The following is a 20,175-nucleotide window of genomic DNA, read 5'->3' on the forward strand; positions in this document are numbered from 1 at the left end:
GCTTTAGAGAAGTTGTTCACTGTGGTGTTCTGGGCAGGGGTGGGGTCGGGATGTGAATATCCAGTGAGATTAGTTTATGGTCCGATCTTACCAGTGAGGGATACACTTCTGGTCTGGAGCATAGAGTCCCCATGTTGGTGATGATCAGGTCCAGTATGTTTCCCTTCTTGTGGGAGTGGTAACAAGTTGTTCCATAGCATTTGAGCTCATATATTCTAGGAATCTTTGGCCTAGGGTGTTGGAGCTAGAGTCATGCTCCCAGTCCATGTTTGGGTAGTTGACGCCCAATATAATGGTGTTTGGAGAGACCTTCATATTTCCACTGTTCACAGGATGGCCGAGTGCAGTTCTTGGGTTTGGGAGGGTGGTCTGTAGCAGGCTATAACCTGGAAGGCAGTTTCACCCATTGTTAGTTGCACATGGATAGTCTCTGATGCTTGGTGCTTTGCCACCAACCTGGAGGTGTGGGTATCTTTGATGAATATCAATACTCCCCCCTCCATTTGTGGTTCGTTCCAAGTTTTGGGGCTGAAAAGCATGGTATGAGGTTAAACCTGGTAGTGCTGGTGTGCTCTCAGTAGCCCTGAACCAGGCATCTGTTACTGCACAGATATCGATGTTCTCCATGCCAAGGAGAGTTTCAGGTGCATGCATCTTGAGGTTTAGACTTCTGGCATTGGGTAGCATTACTCTTAGTTTCTTATCCCTTGTGATACCTATGAAGGTGGGTTTGTCATTTGAGCCTTGCCTAACATAGGCACTATGGGGTAGCAAGAGCCTTTGCCAATATCTGAAAGCCCAGGGTGACAGGTGCAGGCCATCCCTAGCGAAGCAGGTGGTTCAACAGAAGATGAATATGTGAAGGTGTAGTGCCTGTGATTAGTTAGCAGTAGCATATATGACTGCTCACATGGACACATGCCAGGTAAGTCATATGCACTGTGTCACAGGCAACGTACATGTGAACAGGACAAACAGTGACATTCTGTCAAGTGAGACATGGACATACATATAGTAAGCTATGCAGATGGCACTAGGAGTCCACAGAAGCTCTATAACTATGCATTGCAGGTGGGATCAGTATTCCAGGGTAATTGCAAGCAAACATGCATGCAAACAAAGCTACAGTAAACAGGGCTGCATGTAGTCCATTGTACAACAAACAAGCTGTACCACTTCCAGTAGGTAACACTGCAAATATGCAGGCACTATGCACATGTACATGGAAATACACGGGTCAGATGGCTAGGGTCCAGTCTCAGCGCACACAAGTGTACAGACCATGTACTGTCAGGATGTACAATAACTGGATGGAAACCCATGTGCTCATACCTGCAGTAATACACATGTCAAATAACAGACACTGAGCCTTCACTCAGTGGTTCCATACTTAGTAGGATGTATGCTACCTGGCCTGCCACCACAGTATCCCTGACATATATGGGGACTCTCCCTCCTGTGACAGTTAGTTTTGTGTGTTGGGGCTGTCTAGCATGGTATGAGATGTGAGCTTGCAGTGCTAGGGTGCTCCTGTGTGTCCTGTACCAGTCGTGTAGTACTGCACACATATCAACATCCTCAAACATCCGCATTGCAGAGTCCAGTGTGGGCAACATGCCACTTGCAGTTTACATGTCCATCATTGCGTATTACTACATTCATTACCTTATCCCTGTGCTACCTATGTATGTAGCCTTCTGTTGACATCATTACCACCAGTATGCCAACATGTGCAGATGATACACTATGGTACTTACCATGGGTGTAGACAACAGTACATGACAATCACACCCTTACTGCATCAGGCATGCTGTGATATACCCACAATTAATTCAGCACACAGTACTGTTAACAACATGATACTATTACTACACGTCTATGTGGTCACCCTGTGCATCAGCAACATGTTAACCTGTACCTGCACAGTTGTTACAGATTGCAGGAGGTGGCACAGTTTCATCATATGCACAGGGTGTGAACTTGGTATGCCTGAGTCAGCCACCGATACCACCGATTGACATGTATGTGTATGTGTGTTGGTGAGGGACAGCAGTAGAAGGTGGGGCAATGTTGATGCAGTGTGTGCATGTATGCGTAGCCCTAGGTGTTGTCAATTCGCATGTGTGTATGGATGCACACAGTTCCACCTCATGGCTGCCATATACTGGTGTTTGTGGACAGCCACAGACTGTACCTGCCAGGTCATACAGATCAGTGTCTCTGGCCACGGACACGGTACCTGTGCCTTGCAGGGTGCTACGGACCGTATCCGTACCAACCCAGACTGGGTACTGTCATCAGAAGCAGGTGTTCATTGACTGGACACAGATCCCTGTCGGGCCTGGCCAGAGCCACGTGCACGTGGTCTCCTGGGGCGGTCTGATGACAGCACAGACCCAGCATTGCTGGGGCTGCTGCTGGCACTATGGGCGCCGCGCCCTGTTGTCGTCATGACGACTGCCAGCTGCTGCTGTTGCTGGCATACGCCACGCCGATGCCTCAACCACCCACCATCGCCCTGGCTCATGGACATGTAGTTGTGGAACCGGTCTAATATGTCCCCACAACGTCTGTCTATGACATCGGTGAAATCACGGATGGCAGCCGCAATGTCACGCATACTGTCAGTCATGGCTGTGCGACATGCTGTCAGCTCCCTCAGACCCTGTCTGGTGTACCGTTCCATACGTGACTGTGCCTGCATGACAGCCCAAACATAGCTGAGGTTGTAAGACCTCTGTGGGCACGCCTGACAGGGCAGTACCCACGGATGCTCCCACGAGAACCCCTGGACATCTGTCTGTGTGGTACCATCTCTGGGCCATGCCCATGGCTGCTGTGTGGGGAGGCATGTGCCACAGATACCACATTACCCTGGTCAATGCCCACTGTATGCTGTCCATCACCTAGGGACATTGGTGACAAAGGGTGTATTGGCAGGATAACTGTGCACATTGATGGGGTCGACAGCTGTGTACTGTCAATCGGCTGACCAATGGCGGACCCTGGCATACCTTCCTGTGCCATTACACAGATGTCATCATTATCAGTACCCATGGCACCTGATTCAGGTTCCCTGCTACATGACACCAGAGCAGCACCAGAACCTGTGGGAGGGAAACAGGAAACACAGTTTACAATGTCTACACATTACCAGTGATGCACACATGCACACATGCACATGCGCACATGCACATGCACACATGCACATGCATGCACATGCACACATGCACAGGTGCATGCACATGGTGCACATGCACACATGCACAGGTGCACACATGCACACATGCACAGGTGCACACATGCACACATGCACAGGTGCACACATGCACACATGCACACATGCACAGGTGCACAGGTGCACACATGTGCACATGCACACATGCACACATGCACACATGCACATGCATGCACATGCATGCACATGCACACATGCACACATGCACACATGCACAGGTGCACACATGCACACATGCACACATGCACACATGCACACATGCACAGGTGCACACATGCACAGGTGCACACATGCACACGTACACATGCACACAGTTTCACACAATTGTACAGTACTCAGTATGCGTGATATCAACACACAGACACAGACACACCTACATGCATACAAAGAGCACTACTAAGTGAGCCTAATATTACTATTACTATCAAGACTATTACAGGTATTGTTAATACACACTCACCAGCATGGATAGGCTGCATTGCTGTTACACCGGAGGGACCTGCAGACGTGAAGAAACTAATGTCAGTGGGCACAACTGTGCCATTGTTACTGAGTATGATACAGGTCAGTAGTACAACAGTCGCCTTTCACAGGTCAGCTGCTAATATTGAGGATATCACACTTGCACATTAAATACTATGGTGACAGCTACAAACCAAGGACACACCTCACACATGCATTAACTACCAGTGTACACAACAGTCAACTATACATATGGCATATTACCTGCACGTTCACTGTCTTGCTGCTGTGGCTCCAGCCTCCATCATAATGCATGTCTGCTGCTGTTGTTGTTGCTGGCGGACTGGAGCCACTACACTCATGAGTAGTCCCTCCAGTCTGGTGAGTGGGGGATGTGTAGCCACCCCACCACCTGTGGCGACCTGTTGCCTGTGGATATCCGACGCACGCTGACGGACATTTCTGATTAAATCACTGCAGTGATGTCGTACCTGCTCATATGTCCTATTATGCATGCCTATGTCATTTACCCGACGGACCAGGTCTTGCCACAGTGCAGCCCTCTCCTGCTGATTCTGGCTGGTGCAGGAAAAGAGTATTGCATAATCCCGCACCAGGCTCTGGTGTATCTCCTCATCCTCAGCTGTGGAGTAAGTGGGATTCCGCAGGTGAGCCATGTACCTGAAAAAGAAAATAACCTGATATCAGCAATATATGTCAGCAGAATTTGGCACACATACTACACATGCTACTCGACTGTTATGATACAACATATCTCACATATATAGCATCTGTCTGTCTATTGGTGGATACACATGTAAATGGCCAGGTATCAGTGCTCAGCCAGCAACTGTGCAACAGTACCTGGCACACTCCATACGACATACTACCAAACCCCAGCAGTCAGAACACTGATTCAGGTCAAGAGCACCTCCTCACTCTGGGGTTTGTATCTAGGTACTGTATGGCCTACATCATCAACTACTGTGAGCTGACCACACACTAATTGCCCTGGATATACATATCCCACCTCCACCACCAGCACAAACGACTATAGTGAATAACATTGCAGATGCAAACTTTACACTTTGTAACAGTGACATGGTATCCTTTCAGCCCACTGGGCCAGTGGCAGATACAACCCACAATGCTGACCCCTACACAAATGCTTTCTACAGACATCTCCGAGAATGCATGGATCATGCAATCCCATATATGACCAAGACACTCTCCACAAAGGGACAGCATCCTGTCTGGTGGACCCCAGCCATAGACAGATTGTATTACAGAAGATGGAAGCTACTGCAAGACAGAGCATAATTCCATAAAGGGAGGGCATGTCTGAGCAGCACTAGTAAGGATCTATTTTCCATCATACAAACATCCATGGGCAACTTTGAGAGGGAAATCAAGAGGGACACTACAGATAACCAGAAGGCCTTCTTCAGTTATGTTAGCAACCTGGTCAGAATCCATCCTCTATGCCCATAGTTAGTACACAACAACAAATATTTCACTGACACCACAGATAGACAACATTGTGGCAGACAGGTTCAGTGCAGGTGTCACCCCGCCCTCTCCCCAAAATAAGACATAGTTATCCCAGCTGACTGTAACCTCCCTGTCATCACAGATGTCCAGGTGAGAGCCGCCCTCATGAAAGCAGAATACACAACATGACTGGGACCTGATGGTATCCCCAGTTGCATGCTACATAAACTCTGACAGGAGCTAAACACACATATAGAAGTGCTATGTAACACTAGCCTGACTACAGGATATGTACCTGTACACTGGCGCACAGCAGCAGTGGTTCCACTCCACGAAGGAGGCACCTCAACATACCAATACAATACAACACAATACATTACATTACAATACAATACTATACAATATGCTATTGCCCCTGGGACTACAGCAGCATACTGTTCTGCTACCCTGACCATTGTGACACATGTGGTGTGATGGTACCTGCTGCTGTCACACAGTTACACAGGGTGACTCATATGGCATATTACCTATCTGACTAACATTCAGCAGGGGTATGTGTGACATGTACTCATGGGGAGTCTTGCTTCTTAACACTGTGTGGTTTATTGCAGGGTATGTCTTATCTGTGGGTAGGAACTTTTACCTCCACATGTGCTCTCTATTGCAGTGGCATGGACGACACACAGCAGTCATTTAGGTTGTGGATGGTGTGAGGTGTTACTATGGTTGTTGGACATCTGTCATGGGTGTGACTTACGTATGTAAATCCGGGAGTGGTAACCTCTATGTGGGTAGTATATGTGTACTCTGTGGTGTTGTCAGTCACTGTGCATTGGTAATGTGTTTGAGTGCATTGTCACAGTGTTGTACATGTCACTGTGTCCTTCTCCATATCTGTAGCTGTCATGTGAGGTCCATACCATGGCATCCATTATGTGGTGTGGAGGGGTACACTGACCAACATGTCCATAGCTGACACACCATGTCTGCTGACACATACCATGTGCAGGTATTCCAGGAATAGTGTGCCACTGTGAATATCATTGGGGCCACTATTGTACACATTTATGACCCTGTTCACCCCTGACACATGCAGTGGTGGGCAGCCAATCACATATCTGGTGGTTACTGGTGTAGGTGATTTGAAATGGGGTATGGTACTCGGTTTTGACACTGGTGTTCACTCCATGCCTTTGTCACCAGGCACCTGTTGCAATACATCTGTACACATGTGCCTCACTCAGAATTTATATACATCTCTCTCTCTCTCTCTATATATATATATATATATATATATATATATATATATATATATATATATGTATATATATATATATATATATATATATATATATATATATATATATATATATATATATGTCTGTATACATATACACATATATATATATTGATGTACATATATTGTTATAGATGTGGAGGGGGGCACACAGGGAGTGAGAGTGACAGAGGGGGTGGGGCAGGGTGTGTTGAGGTCGTCATATACAGTCATACCTGTAGATAGTCAGATCAGTCTGTCTATGTATATGTATCTACATATATCTATATCTGTATGTGTGCATTACATATATATGTTTGTACATATTCTATCTATCTACATCTGTCTATGTATTCCTACATCTCTCTCTATGTATGTATACATATATGCATATCATATATATATATATATATATATATATATATATATATATATATATATATATATATATATTGACATACATACGTATCCATATGATAGACAGGTATATCAACATGTTTGTCTACCATACTGTATACACACACTAACATACTGCTAAACATACATAACTGTGAAACCTACTTTGTACATTGCACTACAACCTACAGTCAACCTACATTGATATGTGCACATAGATGCTCTCACATACAAATGTATGTACAGCCTTCACTGATAGTTGCTGTATGTCCCCTGCCCTTTACACATCTTCATATACATATGGATACAGACCAATGACACATATGGAGGGTTCACAGTATGTAGACCTTTATAGTATTACTTTACATTACCTGTGTTTGTCACAGCTGCTTGTGTTGCCATCTGGTTTTCTGTCCTGCTGCTCCACTTCCCAGTTGTCAGCTTTCAGGTGGCTGTTGCTGAACAGTTTTGTTTGTGTCTGCTTAATTTCAATTTTCTCTGTCTCTGTCTCTCTCTCTCTCTCTCTCTGTCTGTCTGTCTCTCACGTCCTCCTCAGGGTGCAATGAAAGTATTGCATGTGTGGACTGGGAGTACAGCATACTTTTGTAGGTATCTGCATATGCCCATGTGATGGCCTCTGCACCAATTGTTAGCCAGCATTTGCTAATTGCATGCAGCCAGTTGTGTACTGATTGCAGTTCTCACTGTGATTTCAGAACAGTGCTATAAAAAGGTATGTGAGATAGGCGTAGCCCTTTCAGATTTTAAGGGCAGGGACCATGCTGGTATGCTGTGGACAATGTTCTGTGAGTGTAAAGGTTGGTATCTCTCTCATATTTCCAGCTGTGTTGTAGATTAACATTCCTCCATTCATTTCTCCAGTTTCCTGTACTAACTGTGTATGTACACTGACACCTACAACTACTACTACTGTTAATGTGTGTGTGTGTGCTTTCCTTTCACTTTTGCTTGCACTTTGTTGCTAAGGCTTCAATATTTGCCCTTTACAGTCACTACTTGTATGCCTGCTAGGTGTCCTGACTGTAGTGTGCTGCTGTAGCTTTCCTATTTTCCATGTACATTCACACCTTGGAATGCTTGCTATATCTGCTAGGGTGTTACAGCATGCAGTGTGGTCTGGCCATGGTGTGGGCCTTGACATCTATTAGGGTATTTGAGTATGCTGCTGAGCAGGCCCCAGAGACTCTCAGGTTCATCTGTTATCTGCCTCATGGAATGGTACATATCAGTGGGGTACACCCATTAAATTGTCTGGTATGCTGCAGTTGTGACTGTGGGTTAGCATGAGCATATGTATTACTACACTTATTCTGCCATGCAAGTGGTGAATACTTTCAGGACTCCATAGTTACCATTGCATGTGTTGTTACACCTTTCTGCCTACTGTTTGTACATTTCACATGGAGTCTGTGGGGCATCCCTGTAAGTCATTCACTGTTGCTATGTCTAGGCTCTTAACTATTCAAATATGGTGGTGTCAGACCTGTCATGTGTACAAATATTTGCAGGTTGTCCACATTTCTGCCTCATATTTTGGTCAATATCTCATGCACAGCTTTTTCTGGCAAATCACTCTGGGCTCAAGTCAGAATATAGTGACAAACATTCAAGTTTCAGACTTCATACCCTTCCAAACATCCCACAAAATGCAGACCCTGTTACTCTCTGAACTGTCTGCATTTGTTGTAACATTATTTGTAATGTGTCCCTGGTTTTGGGCCTTTGCTCCACATATTTTATTACTTGGTCAGGATGTGTTCCTGTAAGAGGTTGTGGGGTATGGGCAGTGATTATCCTGCTGTGAGTATGTGTGTGGCTTGCAAGGTGCTACAGTGACATTATTACCTACTAGCTACCAACTAGCATGGCTGTTTCTGTTCACACACTACTATTATGGAAATCCACTAGTTTTGACAGTAATTCTAAATGACATGCTTTGTGTACTACACATCCTATATTCCCTTTACATTCATTCCTACTATTACATGATATATTTATTTTAGCACAATGTTCTTGTATAAGAGTCATGGCTTAGTGGTAAGTCATGCAGACTACTGTTTCCAAGGTCCTGGGTTCGGGACTGCCAGTGGGATTTTATTTTGCTTCTGAACTGACTACAGGACCTGTCAATCAAAGTGACTAAGGCACTTTTAAGCAGTTGTAACCAGGTTAGCGCTGGTTTGCGCAGAGCTCATGCATGCGCACTGGCGTTTAGCTCCGCGCACACAAGCGCACACCCGCTTACAACCGCTTAAACATGCTTACTCTTGCGCACACCCGTGCTATTTTCTTTGAAAGAAATGAAAATGGGGAGACAGGAAAGTGGTGAAAAAGGGGTCACAAAGAGGGTAAGACAGTAGGGAAACAAGCTTGGGTTTTGCAGGAGGGATATAGGTAAGGCCCATAGCTGCCCATTCCTTCATCAGCAACAGCTGTGCATATGTTTGTAATTTGGTGTGACATTTGATACCTTCCACCCCTGAGAGAGGTGTAAGGACAACAGTAATACTTGTTGTACAGCCAATTGTAATTGATAGTTTCCATGTCTGGTAGACATATGTGCAGAATGGGCAGCTATGTATGGGGTGTAATTTTTTTGTGGGTACAGAGTGCCCTTTTTTTTTTTTCAGGTGAGAGTGGTATGTCAGGTGAAGGAAGTCGGTACAGCTGGGGAGGTAGGTTGGGTAGGTAAACAGACAAGACAAACAAGATGCATACAGGGGCGGTGTATGACATGTGTGGGGGGGTTACACAATTGACGGGGACGGAGGTTTGGATATCCAGAGCCCATGAGCCCACAGATGGCAACAGTGGAACTGATATCCCCACCCATAGGCAGTTGCCACTGTTCCTTCACTGCCCAGGACGGGGCTGTGCTGGGGGCTGTGTAGGCCGGGCAACAGGCATGCCCATAAGTTGTGCCACCTGTGCCTCAAGCTGGTGTAGGGGCTCGAGAACAGAGTCCCAAATCTCCCTACGCACCACAGTCCGGACGCTATGGAGGGTGAGTGGTGGTTCTCCTCCGGCCACACTTGCAGAGGGGGGGCGAGCCCCATCCCCTGCAGCGCTTCCACCCACAGGTGGCACAGGGCCACCGGAGGAGGGTCCAGACTTGGCACTAGTGCCAGGTGCACTCGCCAGCTGAGGTGGGAGAGGTGGGTCCGCTGGAACCCGCCTTCTTTGTCATCCTATGTTTTGCATTATGTCATGACAGTTTGGGTTAGTGACATATAATACCATTCACAATTAGTTGTAACAGCATGCATTAGTATTCCCATTAACCAAACACCCAGATATTCACACCATTGAACAGGGTGCATAACACATGCATAATTTGAACAGCAATACACAGTCCAACAACATGCAGGGTTAATTGATGGCAACAGGCCATCAGGTTTGGATGTATGAACAGGGCAGATGCATCAATGGACATGCAAATATATGTGACCCAACAGGACAAACGTCCAGGGGTGTTAATTGTGATTGCACATACCATTTTCACGTGGAATGGGTTATATGTGGTTATAGGGTGGGGTGAAGAAAATAATATTAACACCTTCAAATACCAATACATATGCTGTACATTTCTAATAGCTACAGATATATACACACTACTGTTCTAACTACAGTTTCCTATATGATAACTATTTCAACTTGGTGATAGGACTGTTACTGCAACATCAATGTACATTTTATTGTTCTTCATACACATTCATATCTAGCTTTGTTCAGATACATCATCCTGCTACATTTGCTTTATATAGCTGTAGACAAGTGTGGATGTTTGGTATATCAGACAATCATACTATCTGCATATTGCAGACTGAGAGCAACATATCCAGATTTTGGGATACACATTCCAGATGCAGCAACACTTTGAACAGATTTCGCTTTTTGGTTTTGATTCTCACATGCATTTCATTCTGTCTTGACTGCAGTATACTTTATTCAGGGGTTATTACTACTGTATTGCTGGATTCATGACACTTTCTCACACTCTCTCACTTGTTTTCATTTTACTATTCAGGATGATACTTACTTCTAGGCTTTATTGACATGTTTTACCTGTAGTTATTACAATCCTTTCCAGCAGTCTCACTTCTGTCATGTTTCAGTATTTCAACAGGGATATGTGGATATATTTCACACATGTTATTTCATCATCTTCTGCAGCTATACTTTTCAGCCTGCTGCAGGTTGTGTACTATTTTCTTACAGGTGGGGCATTTTTATTTCAGAATTTATGTCAGACATTTTCATTTTTCTGTTTGGCTTACAGGCTGCAACACACTTTTGTAATCAAGCAATACTTGCAGACACTTTCACACTGTTACTTGCACATTTTATTCCTTAGTGACTACACTGCACTCTTTTGCTGACTGTCATACTTTTATATTTCTTTACAGTTACTGGTAGTGGATTACTGACCTGCCTGGTGGCGCAACCGCACCAGCCTATCGCCATAGGCTCTGCGGTTCGCAGAACGGACACCTGCATCTGTAATATAAATGAAGTAATATTGGAATACACATCTCCATAATATCAGCTAGTTTAATTTCTTACATACATAATTAAATGTAACGTACTCAGTACTGGGGCGTTGGGCATTTGCCATGCCTCCTGGATCCAAAGGTTCAGTTGGTCTTGCTTGCGTCTCTTCAGGTCCGCATGGTGGTGACGGACCTGCTCACCAGTCCTTGGAATCCCTGTGGCACTGGTGAGATCATGAGCCAACCGGTCCCATGCCTCAGCCCTGTATGCTCCCCAGAGGACCTGGCCCTGCATGAGTTGGGCCTCATGATTGTGGACTAGGAGCCAGACCATGTACCTGGACTCCTCAATGCCCCACCTCTGTGCTCGAAAGCAACTACCCTTTCCTACTACTGTCATTCTGCCTGCAGTTCAGTTCTACAATCGTTTATGCTGTGTATTTCTGCCTATGGGGCTTATATAGTCTGTTTTTCCCCCACATATCTGTGATTGGCCATTTTGGAATTGTATCAACTTCAGTAAACCTGCATTGTCATGCTCCAGTTTGTATTCATTCCTATATATTAGCTATTATTGCATTTATAGGTACTGCTGTCATGGCTTAGTGGTTTGGTACCTTGACTATGGTGTATAGTATCCTGGGTTCGAACCTGGCCACTACTTTTTATTTTTTATGACTGTCTAGACATGCTGAGGGGTGTGTCTGTGTAAAGGCAGTTTTGATATGGCTTGCACAACGTTGCCCGTCGGTTAGCTTGTTTGCACGGTGCGCAGCTCCGCGCAAACGGGGTATGCTGGTTTAAGCCTCATTTGGCTATCGGCACGCATATTACACTCAGCTCAGCTAGGTGCACTTAGATTCAGCGTGTTAAACCACTGCTCAGCTACGGGCACTCATTTTGCACCAGTTAAACCACTGCTCACGTACGGGCAGATGCACTCACCCTGTTAAACTGTAGCTCAGCTATGGGCACATCTGGCATTTTTTATTGTTTTGTTATCTCACATTTCTTCAATATAAATGGGCTATTTCATTACATTTTACATAAAATGTGATTTTATGTGTACATATTTGTCAGGGACTTGTTTCGTGCTTATTTTGCTAAAAATAAAAATTGGTGTTGTGGGGGCTCGAACCATGACTGCCTCCTCTTCAGCCAACATCTCTACCGCTACGCTATTGCTTCTTGGTTTACTTTGCATATTTAGTTCTTATATGCTTTCCCACTGACTGCTAACTGTGGCTGCGCTACGGGCACGCCCGCGCAAACGAGCGCACTCACTGTTAAACATTTTTACAATTTAAAAAAAATATATAACATGTTTATTTATATATTTTCTGTTCATAGTCTGTGGGGGCATGTGTTGTGTTGTGTTTATTCAACATTCCGTGGACTCTGTTGTGGGTGTTTACTTTGGGCACTTTTACTTTTCTGGGGGCGTGTCCGCTTGCAGGGCTTGGCCTACGGACACGCCCCCTACTGTCTTACACGGACCGTGTTAGACTTAGGTGTGATTCAGCATGCTCTCATGAATATGCAGAGCAGGCTGACATCACTCCGTTTAACTGCAGCCTCCGTGTAAGAGTTATAACTCTTACATGGAGGCTTTGTGAATCCTGCCTTATGTGTACTATATACAGTCTACTAAATGTGAGATAAATACTTTTTAGTCTCAAGATCACCTCAAAGGCTGTCAGAAGTTCTCTGCCACCCCTGGTTTCTATCTACTAGCCTCCTTCACAGCAACCTTCCACTTTTCCCAAATAACAGTTAATCAGACTAAATTCTTGTCACTTAAACTTAACCATTGTGATTTCAAATTCTGCAAGTTGCAACCTACCATCATAAGACTTGCAGCTGAAAAAATGGTAAGCCCCCTTACTCATATCTATAATCTCTCCCTTACTTTAGCATCTTTCACTTCACCTTTCAAGCATGCTTTCATAATTTTGTTGACAAAAATTATATCATGTAGGCTTTGAATGATTACAGGTTCAACTCTTATCTTTACCCTACAACAAAAAGTTCAAAAAACTACTGCACAAGCAACTGCTAAACTCATTAACAGCTACAGTTTGCTATAGGATGTACAGCATGGTTTTCAAAATTATGGCAACACTTTTACAGCCCTAGTTTAAAATTTATTAATTGCTGCCACTTTCTTGACAATGTCAATCAAACATTTATTGCACATAGGCAAGTGCAAAATTAAAATGTTCTAATCCTCCTTCTTCCTTTCAGTTGACGATGAATATTTAGGGAGGCATTGCCAAATGAACATTTTCACTGGTATGCATTTCCTGCAGAAATGTTTTAAGGACACTAAGATAGGTCAATCAAAATCAGCAGAGGTTCTGACCAAAAAGATCAGTACTTCTAACCTCTAACAAAAAAAGGAGAGAAACTGCTGCTGTGTACTATGACCATTGTTACAGTGCAGGATTTAAAGTCTGGTGTACAAGAAAGATATCACTCAGAAATAGGCTGATTGAAGGTCTGCAATAGGTTGTGTAGGTTAAAACGGCCATGAAAACTCATGGCACTATGCTGGACTGTAATGTTATCACATGACTTCTATATGACTCTTCTGATTGGTCAATGATGATTACAGTTGATGATGTCTAGCTTCTGTTTAGGTGTGTCTTTTGTTATCCTATGTGCTCAAATGTATGTCTGAGTATCTGTTTGTATATATATATATATATATATATATATATATATATATATATATTCATGTGTGTGTGTTTGTTTACATTGTTGCATTTACTTTGATCATCAAGAGAGGGATCTTCAGCTTGTTTTGTCAGTTCATAGTCTGTCAATACATTATGTGGCATGGAAGTATAGTTTAAGCTGCAAAGGTGTCAGAGCTGTAAGTGAATCATTACCGTTGAGTGTGTGTGTGTGTGTGTGTGTGTGTGTGTGTGTGTGTGTGTGTGTGTGTGTGTGTATGTTTAATATTTGGGACCAATCAAGTGGTATATGTGTGTGTGCAGAGTGGGTGTTCAGTGTGTATCTGTGAGAAACTTTCTGTTCATCTCTTCCTCTCTCTCTCTCTCTGTCTCTGTCTGTCTGTCTCTCTCTCTAATATATATATATATATATATATATATATATATATATATATATATATATATATATATATATATATATATATATATATATATATATGCATATAGGTCTACTTCAGTTGATAAAAGTTTCAAAACTTTGAACATCATTTGACTGATGATCGAAATTTTGAAACATCGAACATCAAATTCAAAATAAAATAAACACAAAAAAAAAATCTTCTTTTACATTTTTGCAGAGGAGCAAACCCATCTCCTGCAAATTAAATATACCAACCCTGAGATTACACTACAGCAAGGAAAACAGTAAATTTCTCATTCCGCTCTGTACACTGATCTCCATTCAGAACGTTTGAAGTTTTAAAACTTCAATCATCTGGTCTTTGGCCATATGATGTTTGAAGTTTTGAAACTTTGATCATCTGAAATAGACATATATATATATATATATATATATATATATATATATATATATATAGGATCACTACAGAATATCGAAATTCCACAGTCCCGAGACTCGAAATCCCGAGGACCAGAATCTCGAGATTGTGGAATCTCGAGCATTAAAAAAAAAAAAGTAAAACATCCAACAAACTATTCTAACCTGTATGCAGGGGGGAAAGCTCCCCTGCACCCCCTACACCCCTTGCAACTTAAATATATCAACTCTGAGATCACACTACAGTGGAGTGAATGGCAAAGATCCCGTTCCGCACTGTACAGCAATCCCCATTCACTACTTTCGAGATTCCGTAATCTCGAGAGTCTGGTTCTTGGGATTTCGAGTCTCGGGATTGTGGAATTTCAATATTCCATAGTGATCCTAGATATACATATATATATATATATATATATATATATATATATATATATATATATATATATATATATTATATATGGGTTCACTTCATAACAGTGGAAGCTGAAACAAAACACTGAAACTCAAAACACTGAAACCAAAACACTGAAACTTCAAAATCTTGAAAACTCAAAACACTGAAAACACATATCATACATATACTGAGTTTAAACAACGCAAATCATAGCACTTTCCACCAAGTGTAAGAAGGGGGGCAAGCACCCCTGCACCCACACACCCTCTGCTACTTATATATATCAACTCCAAGATTGCACTTCACTACACTAAGTGTAATCTGGGAGTTGATATATTTAAGTAACAGGGGGTGTTTGGGGTGCAGCCTCCACATGGGGGTGCAGGGGGGCTTGCCTCCGTGCTTACACTTGGTGGAAAGTGCTATGATTTATGTTGTTTAAACTCAGTATATGTATGATATGTGTTTTCAGTGTTTTGAGTTTCAATGTTTTGAGTTTTCAGTGTTTTGAAGTTTCAGTGTTTTGGTCTTTTGTATTATGAAGTTTTCTCATTTTCAGAGTTTTTGTGTTTTCAATGTTATGAAGTGAATCCATGCATACACACACACACACACACACACATATATATATATATATATATATATATATATATATATATATATATATATATATATATATATCTGTATGTGTGTTTGGGGGTAAGGAAATATAGTACAAGACTGCCAAACAATGAAGTAAAGAATATTTTCCTTTATCTCACTGCTGTGCAGTTTCAGACTTAGTATCACTGAAATAGCATGGATGTGGGAGATGTGTGTATGGGGGTCTTGAGCAGTGCATGAGCTCCCCATTTACTCTATATATCGCGCATTACCTGTGCCTCTTGGATCTTGGGATGTGTATGCAGAAATTGTTCAGTCTCAGCAGGATAAATGTTCTCTCCTCCTCGGATGATCATGTCACGACAGCGGCCCACAATTTTAAGGTACCCAAATTCATCTAAGATACCCAGATCTCTGAAAAAATAAATGAATGAGTAGTTAAGAAGCATTATCTCTAGACTGTTACAAAATGGAAATTAGAACAACCCCTGTTCATGACTTACAGTATCATAATACTACAGAAGGACCAGAGAAAGGTGAAGAGTTAGACACTGAGCAACAATGGAACTATGAGATATAATCTAAGTTGGTGTCCTCTCATAGTTAAGATAAAATGATTGAACATGTTTGCTCCTGAAATTGTTAACTCATTCATGCAGGCAGCAGCTGTTTAAGCATTGTGAGATGAGTTTTTAAAAAACTGTAAAAGAAGCAATAGTTCTTATTTTCAGAAATATGCATTCTGTACTGTCACTGTTACAACATGGAACTCAGCTGAGTAACTAGGGCTGTGTGGGTCTATATTAGTTCACTGAAATTGCATTGCACCTAATTATAGACCCTCATACAGCGAAAGTTGTTTCAGATATTTGCTGACTTTGCCAAAGTCAACGAAATACTTGGCCTACAGCACAGCTTTGTCCTTTTCTCCACTGTAGTGCGATCTTGGAGTTGGTATATATAGTTAGGGAGGGTGTGGCGGGTGAAGCCCCCCACTTGGGTGGGTTCAATTTGCTTAGCTGTTGGTCCATTATGCTGTAGGGCAAGTATTTCCTTGCCCTCGGTAAATTCAGCAAATTGCTGAAATAATTTTTGCTGAATTAGGGTACATAATTACGTGTTCACTGCAATGCGATTTTGGCTAACTAATATAGACCCGGGCTGTGACAGTAACTGCTGTGACTGCATTACAGAGTTCTCCTTAGGTATCTGTATGTGTAATATAAGTTGTCTGCCAATGACACTGAAATGTTTTCAGTCTATATTTTATCTGATTTTCCATATACAGCTCTACTCTTTGACCTTATGATCAGTGTTAGCAGAATTTTATTCGTTGAATGTGTGATTTGTATTAAAAGAATTGCAATGTTCTGCTGTGTTCTTTATAGTTTCATAGGTAAGTACCAGCCTAGATGTCCTAGTGAGCCATTTTAGGCCTAGTTAGTGTCTCTTTTTGTGCTAATTTTTTTAGAGATTGGCCTTACTCATGCCATAGTCAACAATTACAGTGGATATAAAAAGTGCAAATGCCCTTGTTAAAATGCCAGGATTTTGTGATTTAAAAAAAATGTGACCACAATAAATCATTTAGATTTATTTATTTATTTATTTATTTATTTATTTATTTATTTATTTATTCCAGTTTGATGACAGGGGAGGTCCACTGGCCTCGGGGAGCCTGTTTTCAGTGGAGGCCCGGGGAGAAAAGCTCCAACAATACATAGTTACATGAATAATTACTAAGAAAGTTTGTATTACTGACAAATAAACAGGTAGCATTCATAAAGAAACAAACAATTACAATTTTGTTTAGGTTTAAAAGACAGGCAAATGGCCTTGAGGCTAGATTTTACAGTATAGTTATTTATACATAATACAAATGAGCAAGGTTAGCTAGGTGAGAGGTTAACCAGGAGTAAAAGTGGAGGAGACCTTGAGAGGTATAGGGTGAAGAGTACAGTTGCATTTCCTGTTTGAGTAAAGGTGAGAATGAAGAAGAGTTTTAAAGTTTTCGAGGTTATCTCAGGTCCTAAGAGTGGAGGGAAGAGCATTCCATTTTTTGGCTAAGGTAAAGGAAAGCAGAAGTTGACCAGCTGGGCGCTTGGGTTTGTGGATGGTGATTAGGTTTTGGTGGGTAGATCTAAGTGTTCTATGGGGAGTATATGGCTGTAGGATATTGGATAGTGCATGGCACATGGTAGGTGGAATAGTAGTCTATAGGCAGTCATGATTTGGAGAAAGTCAAGTTGGTTATGGAGTTCAAGCCAGTTTAATGAGTGAAGGAAGGAACAGTGATGAGAGGAAGATTTGGCTTTGGTAGCAAACCTGGAGATTTTATTGTAACATACTTTTATTTTGGAGGATAGTGAGGAGGATAAATTAGTAAGCAGAGGGGCGCCATACAGTAGACAGGGAAGGAGATAAGTAGTGGTGAGAGTTAGTCTGGTTTCTATAAAGTAGGCTGAGTTTTATGTGGGTTTTCTTTATGTTTAGCTGGACGTGAGTATTAAATTTTAGATGTTCATCAATGGTTATACCAAGAATTTTGGCAGAGGGAATGACCTCTAAAATGGAGTTGTTATGGCTGGTTATTTGGAATGAGTTTTTATCAATAGGGGAGGACTTAGAAGGAGAAAACAGAAGGATTTTAGTTTTGTCAGCATTTAATGAGAGGTGATTTTGGAGCATCCAGTTTTCTGTAGTTGAGAAGACTATTTGTGTCAGTAGTTGGAGATCTGTTAAGTTGGAGGTGCAGCAGATCAAAGTAGAATCGTCAGCATATTGAACAATTTTAGTATTGGGTATGGCCTTGTAAAAGTCATTAATAAAGATGTTGAATAGAACTGGGCCAAGTATGGATCCTTGGGGTACTCCAGTGGGGGTAGGATGGAAGGTGGAGGTGCCCTGGCCCCATTTGAAAGTCTGGGACCTGCCAGAAAGATAGCTGGAGAACCAGGATAGAGTTTTGTGGGAGAGAGTGAGATTAGACAGATGATTTAGAAGGTGGGTGTGGGATATGGTATCAAAAGCTTTAGATAAGTCCAGCAGAACTGAGGATACTAAATTACAGGAGTCACGGGCTAAATTGACAGTATGTAAGAAAAAGAGAAGGGCGGTGTTGGTACTATGTCCTGGGTGGAAGCCGTGTTGGGTAGGAGTCTATCAGCATGGCACATCTTGACTTGGCAATATTTGCCCAGGGCATCTCTTGTACACAGCCTCTTCAGGTTACCCCATAGATTAGTCAGTTCTGGCCCAAAACCTTCAGGCATCTGCTAGAAAGCGGAAGATGAAGAGGAATTTCACTTTTCAACATGACAATGACCCCATGCACACATCCAAATCAATAAAAGAATGGCTTCACCAGAAGAACATTTAAGCTTTGGAATGTCCCAGCCAGAGCACAGACCTAAATCCAATAGAAAATATATGGGGTGACCTGAAAGGGGCTGTGCACAAGAGATGCCCACACAATCTGAGAGATTTGGAGCACTTTTGCAAGGAAGAGTGGTCAAATATTGCCAAGTCAAGATGTGCCATGCTGATAGACTCTTACCCAAGAAGACTGAATGCTGTAATTAAATCAAAATGTGCTTCGACAAAGTATTAGTTTAAGGGTGTGCACACTTATGCAACCAGGTTATTGTATGTTTTTTATTCTTTATATTTTTCCCCTAACAGATTTGTTTGTCTTTCAGTCACATTAAAGATGGGAAAAGTTTTGAAATGGTTTATAGTGGTCTCATTTTTTTATATCACAAAAACCTTGCATTTTAACAGGGGTGTGTACACTTTTTATATCCACTGTATATATTACCCCTTAGCAGAATAACTGGGATCATATTGTAGATAATTTGATGGGGCCCATGCATGGGATAACGCATTTAAGAGCTCCCTCCAGCCAACAGTAGTACAGGGGCAGTCCTAGAGTAAATTTTCTGTTTCCCATCTATATGTGTAAGTATGCAAATAGCTCCAAAATTGGACCCCAACTAAAAACTTTTGTTAAACAAAATAAAATAGCACAGATATGAAAAAAATGACCTTTAATCACCACATAATATAAGGTTTAGTAGTTTCATCCAAGATCTTCAAGGACTTCTTCAATTTTCCTTTAACAATGGCAAATTGGGGGATGGGTCCAGTGTCTGTAGGTTGCCAATGTCTTTGTTTTTCATTTCCATGATAATTCATTCCATGGATTTCCTATTAGGCTTTTCAACCAGGTAGGTCAGTAGTTCCATAGGTCGGTTGATGGTCTGGCCTTGTGGAGGGGTGTGATGATGTGAGG

At 42.3% G+C, this 20,175-nt stretch overlaps 1 protein-coding gene across 1 annotated transcript in view; it reads right to left on the reverse strand.

The window, feature by feature from the left end:
- Positions 1–20,175, reverse strand: part of LOC122817287 (medium-chain acyl-CoA ligase ACSF2, mitochondrial-like) — a 1,325,947-nt gene that overhangs the window by 71,884 nt on the left and 1,233,888 nt on the right. Inside the window, exon 13 of the mRNA XM_044090513.1 lies at positions 16,157–16,298. Coding sequence (XP_043946448.1) covers positions 16,157–16,298 — 142 coding nt within the window. The remainder of the gene's footprint in view (positions 1–16,156; positions 16,299–20,175) is intronic.

This window comes from Protopterus annectens, chromosome 12.part0, assembly GCF_019279795.1.
Source record: "Protopterus annectens isolate FY-2018-M chromosome 12.part0, PAN1.0, whole genome shotgun sequence".
Classification (NCBI taxonomy): Eukaryota; Metazoa; Chordata; order Ceratodontiformes; family Protopteridae; genus Protopterus; species Protopterus annectens.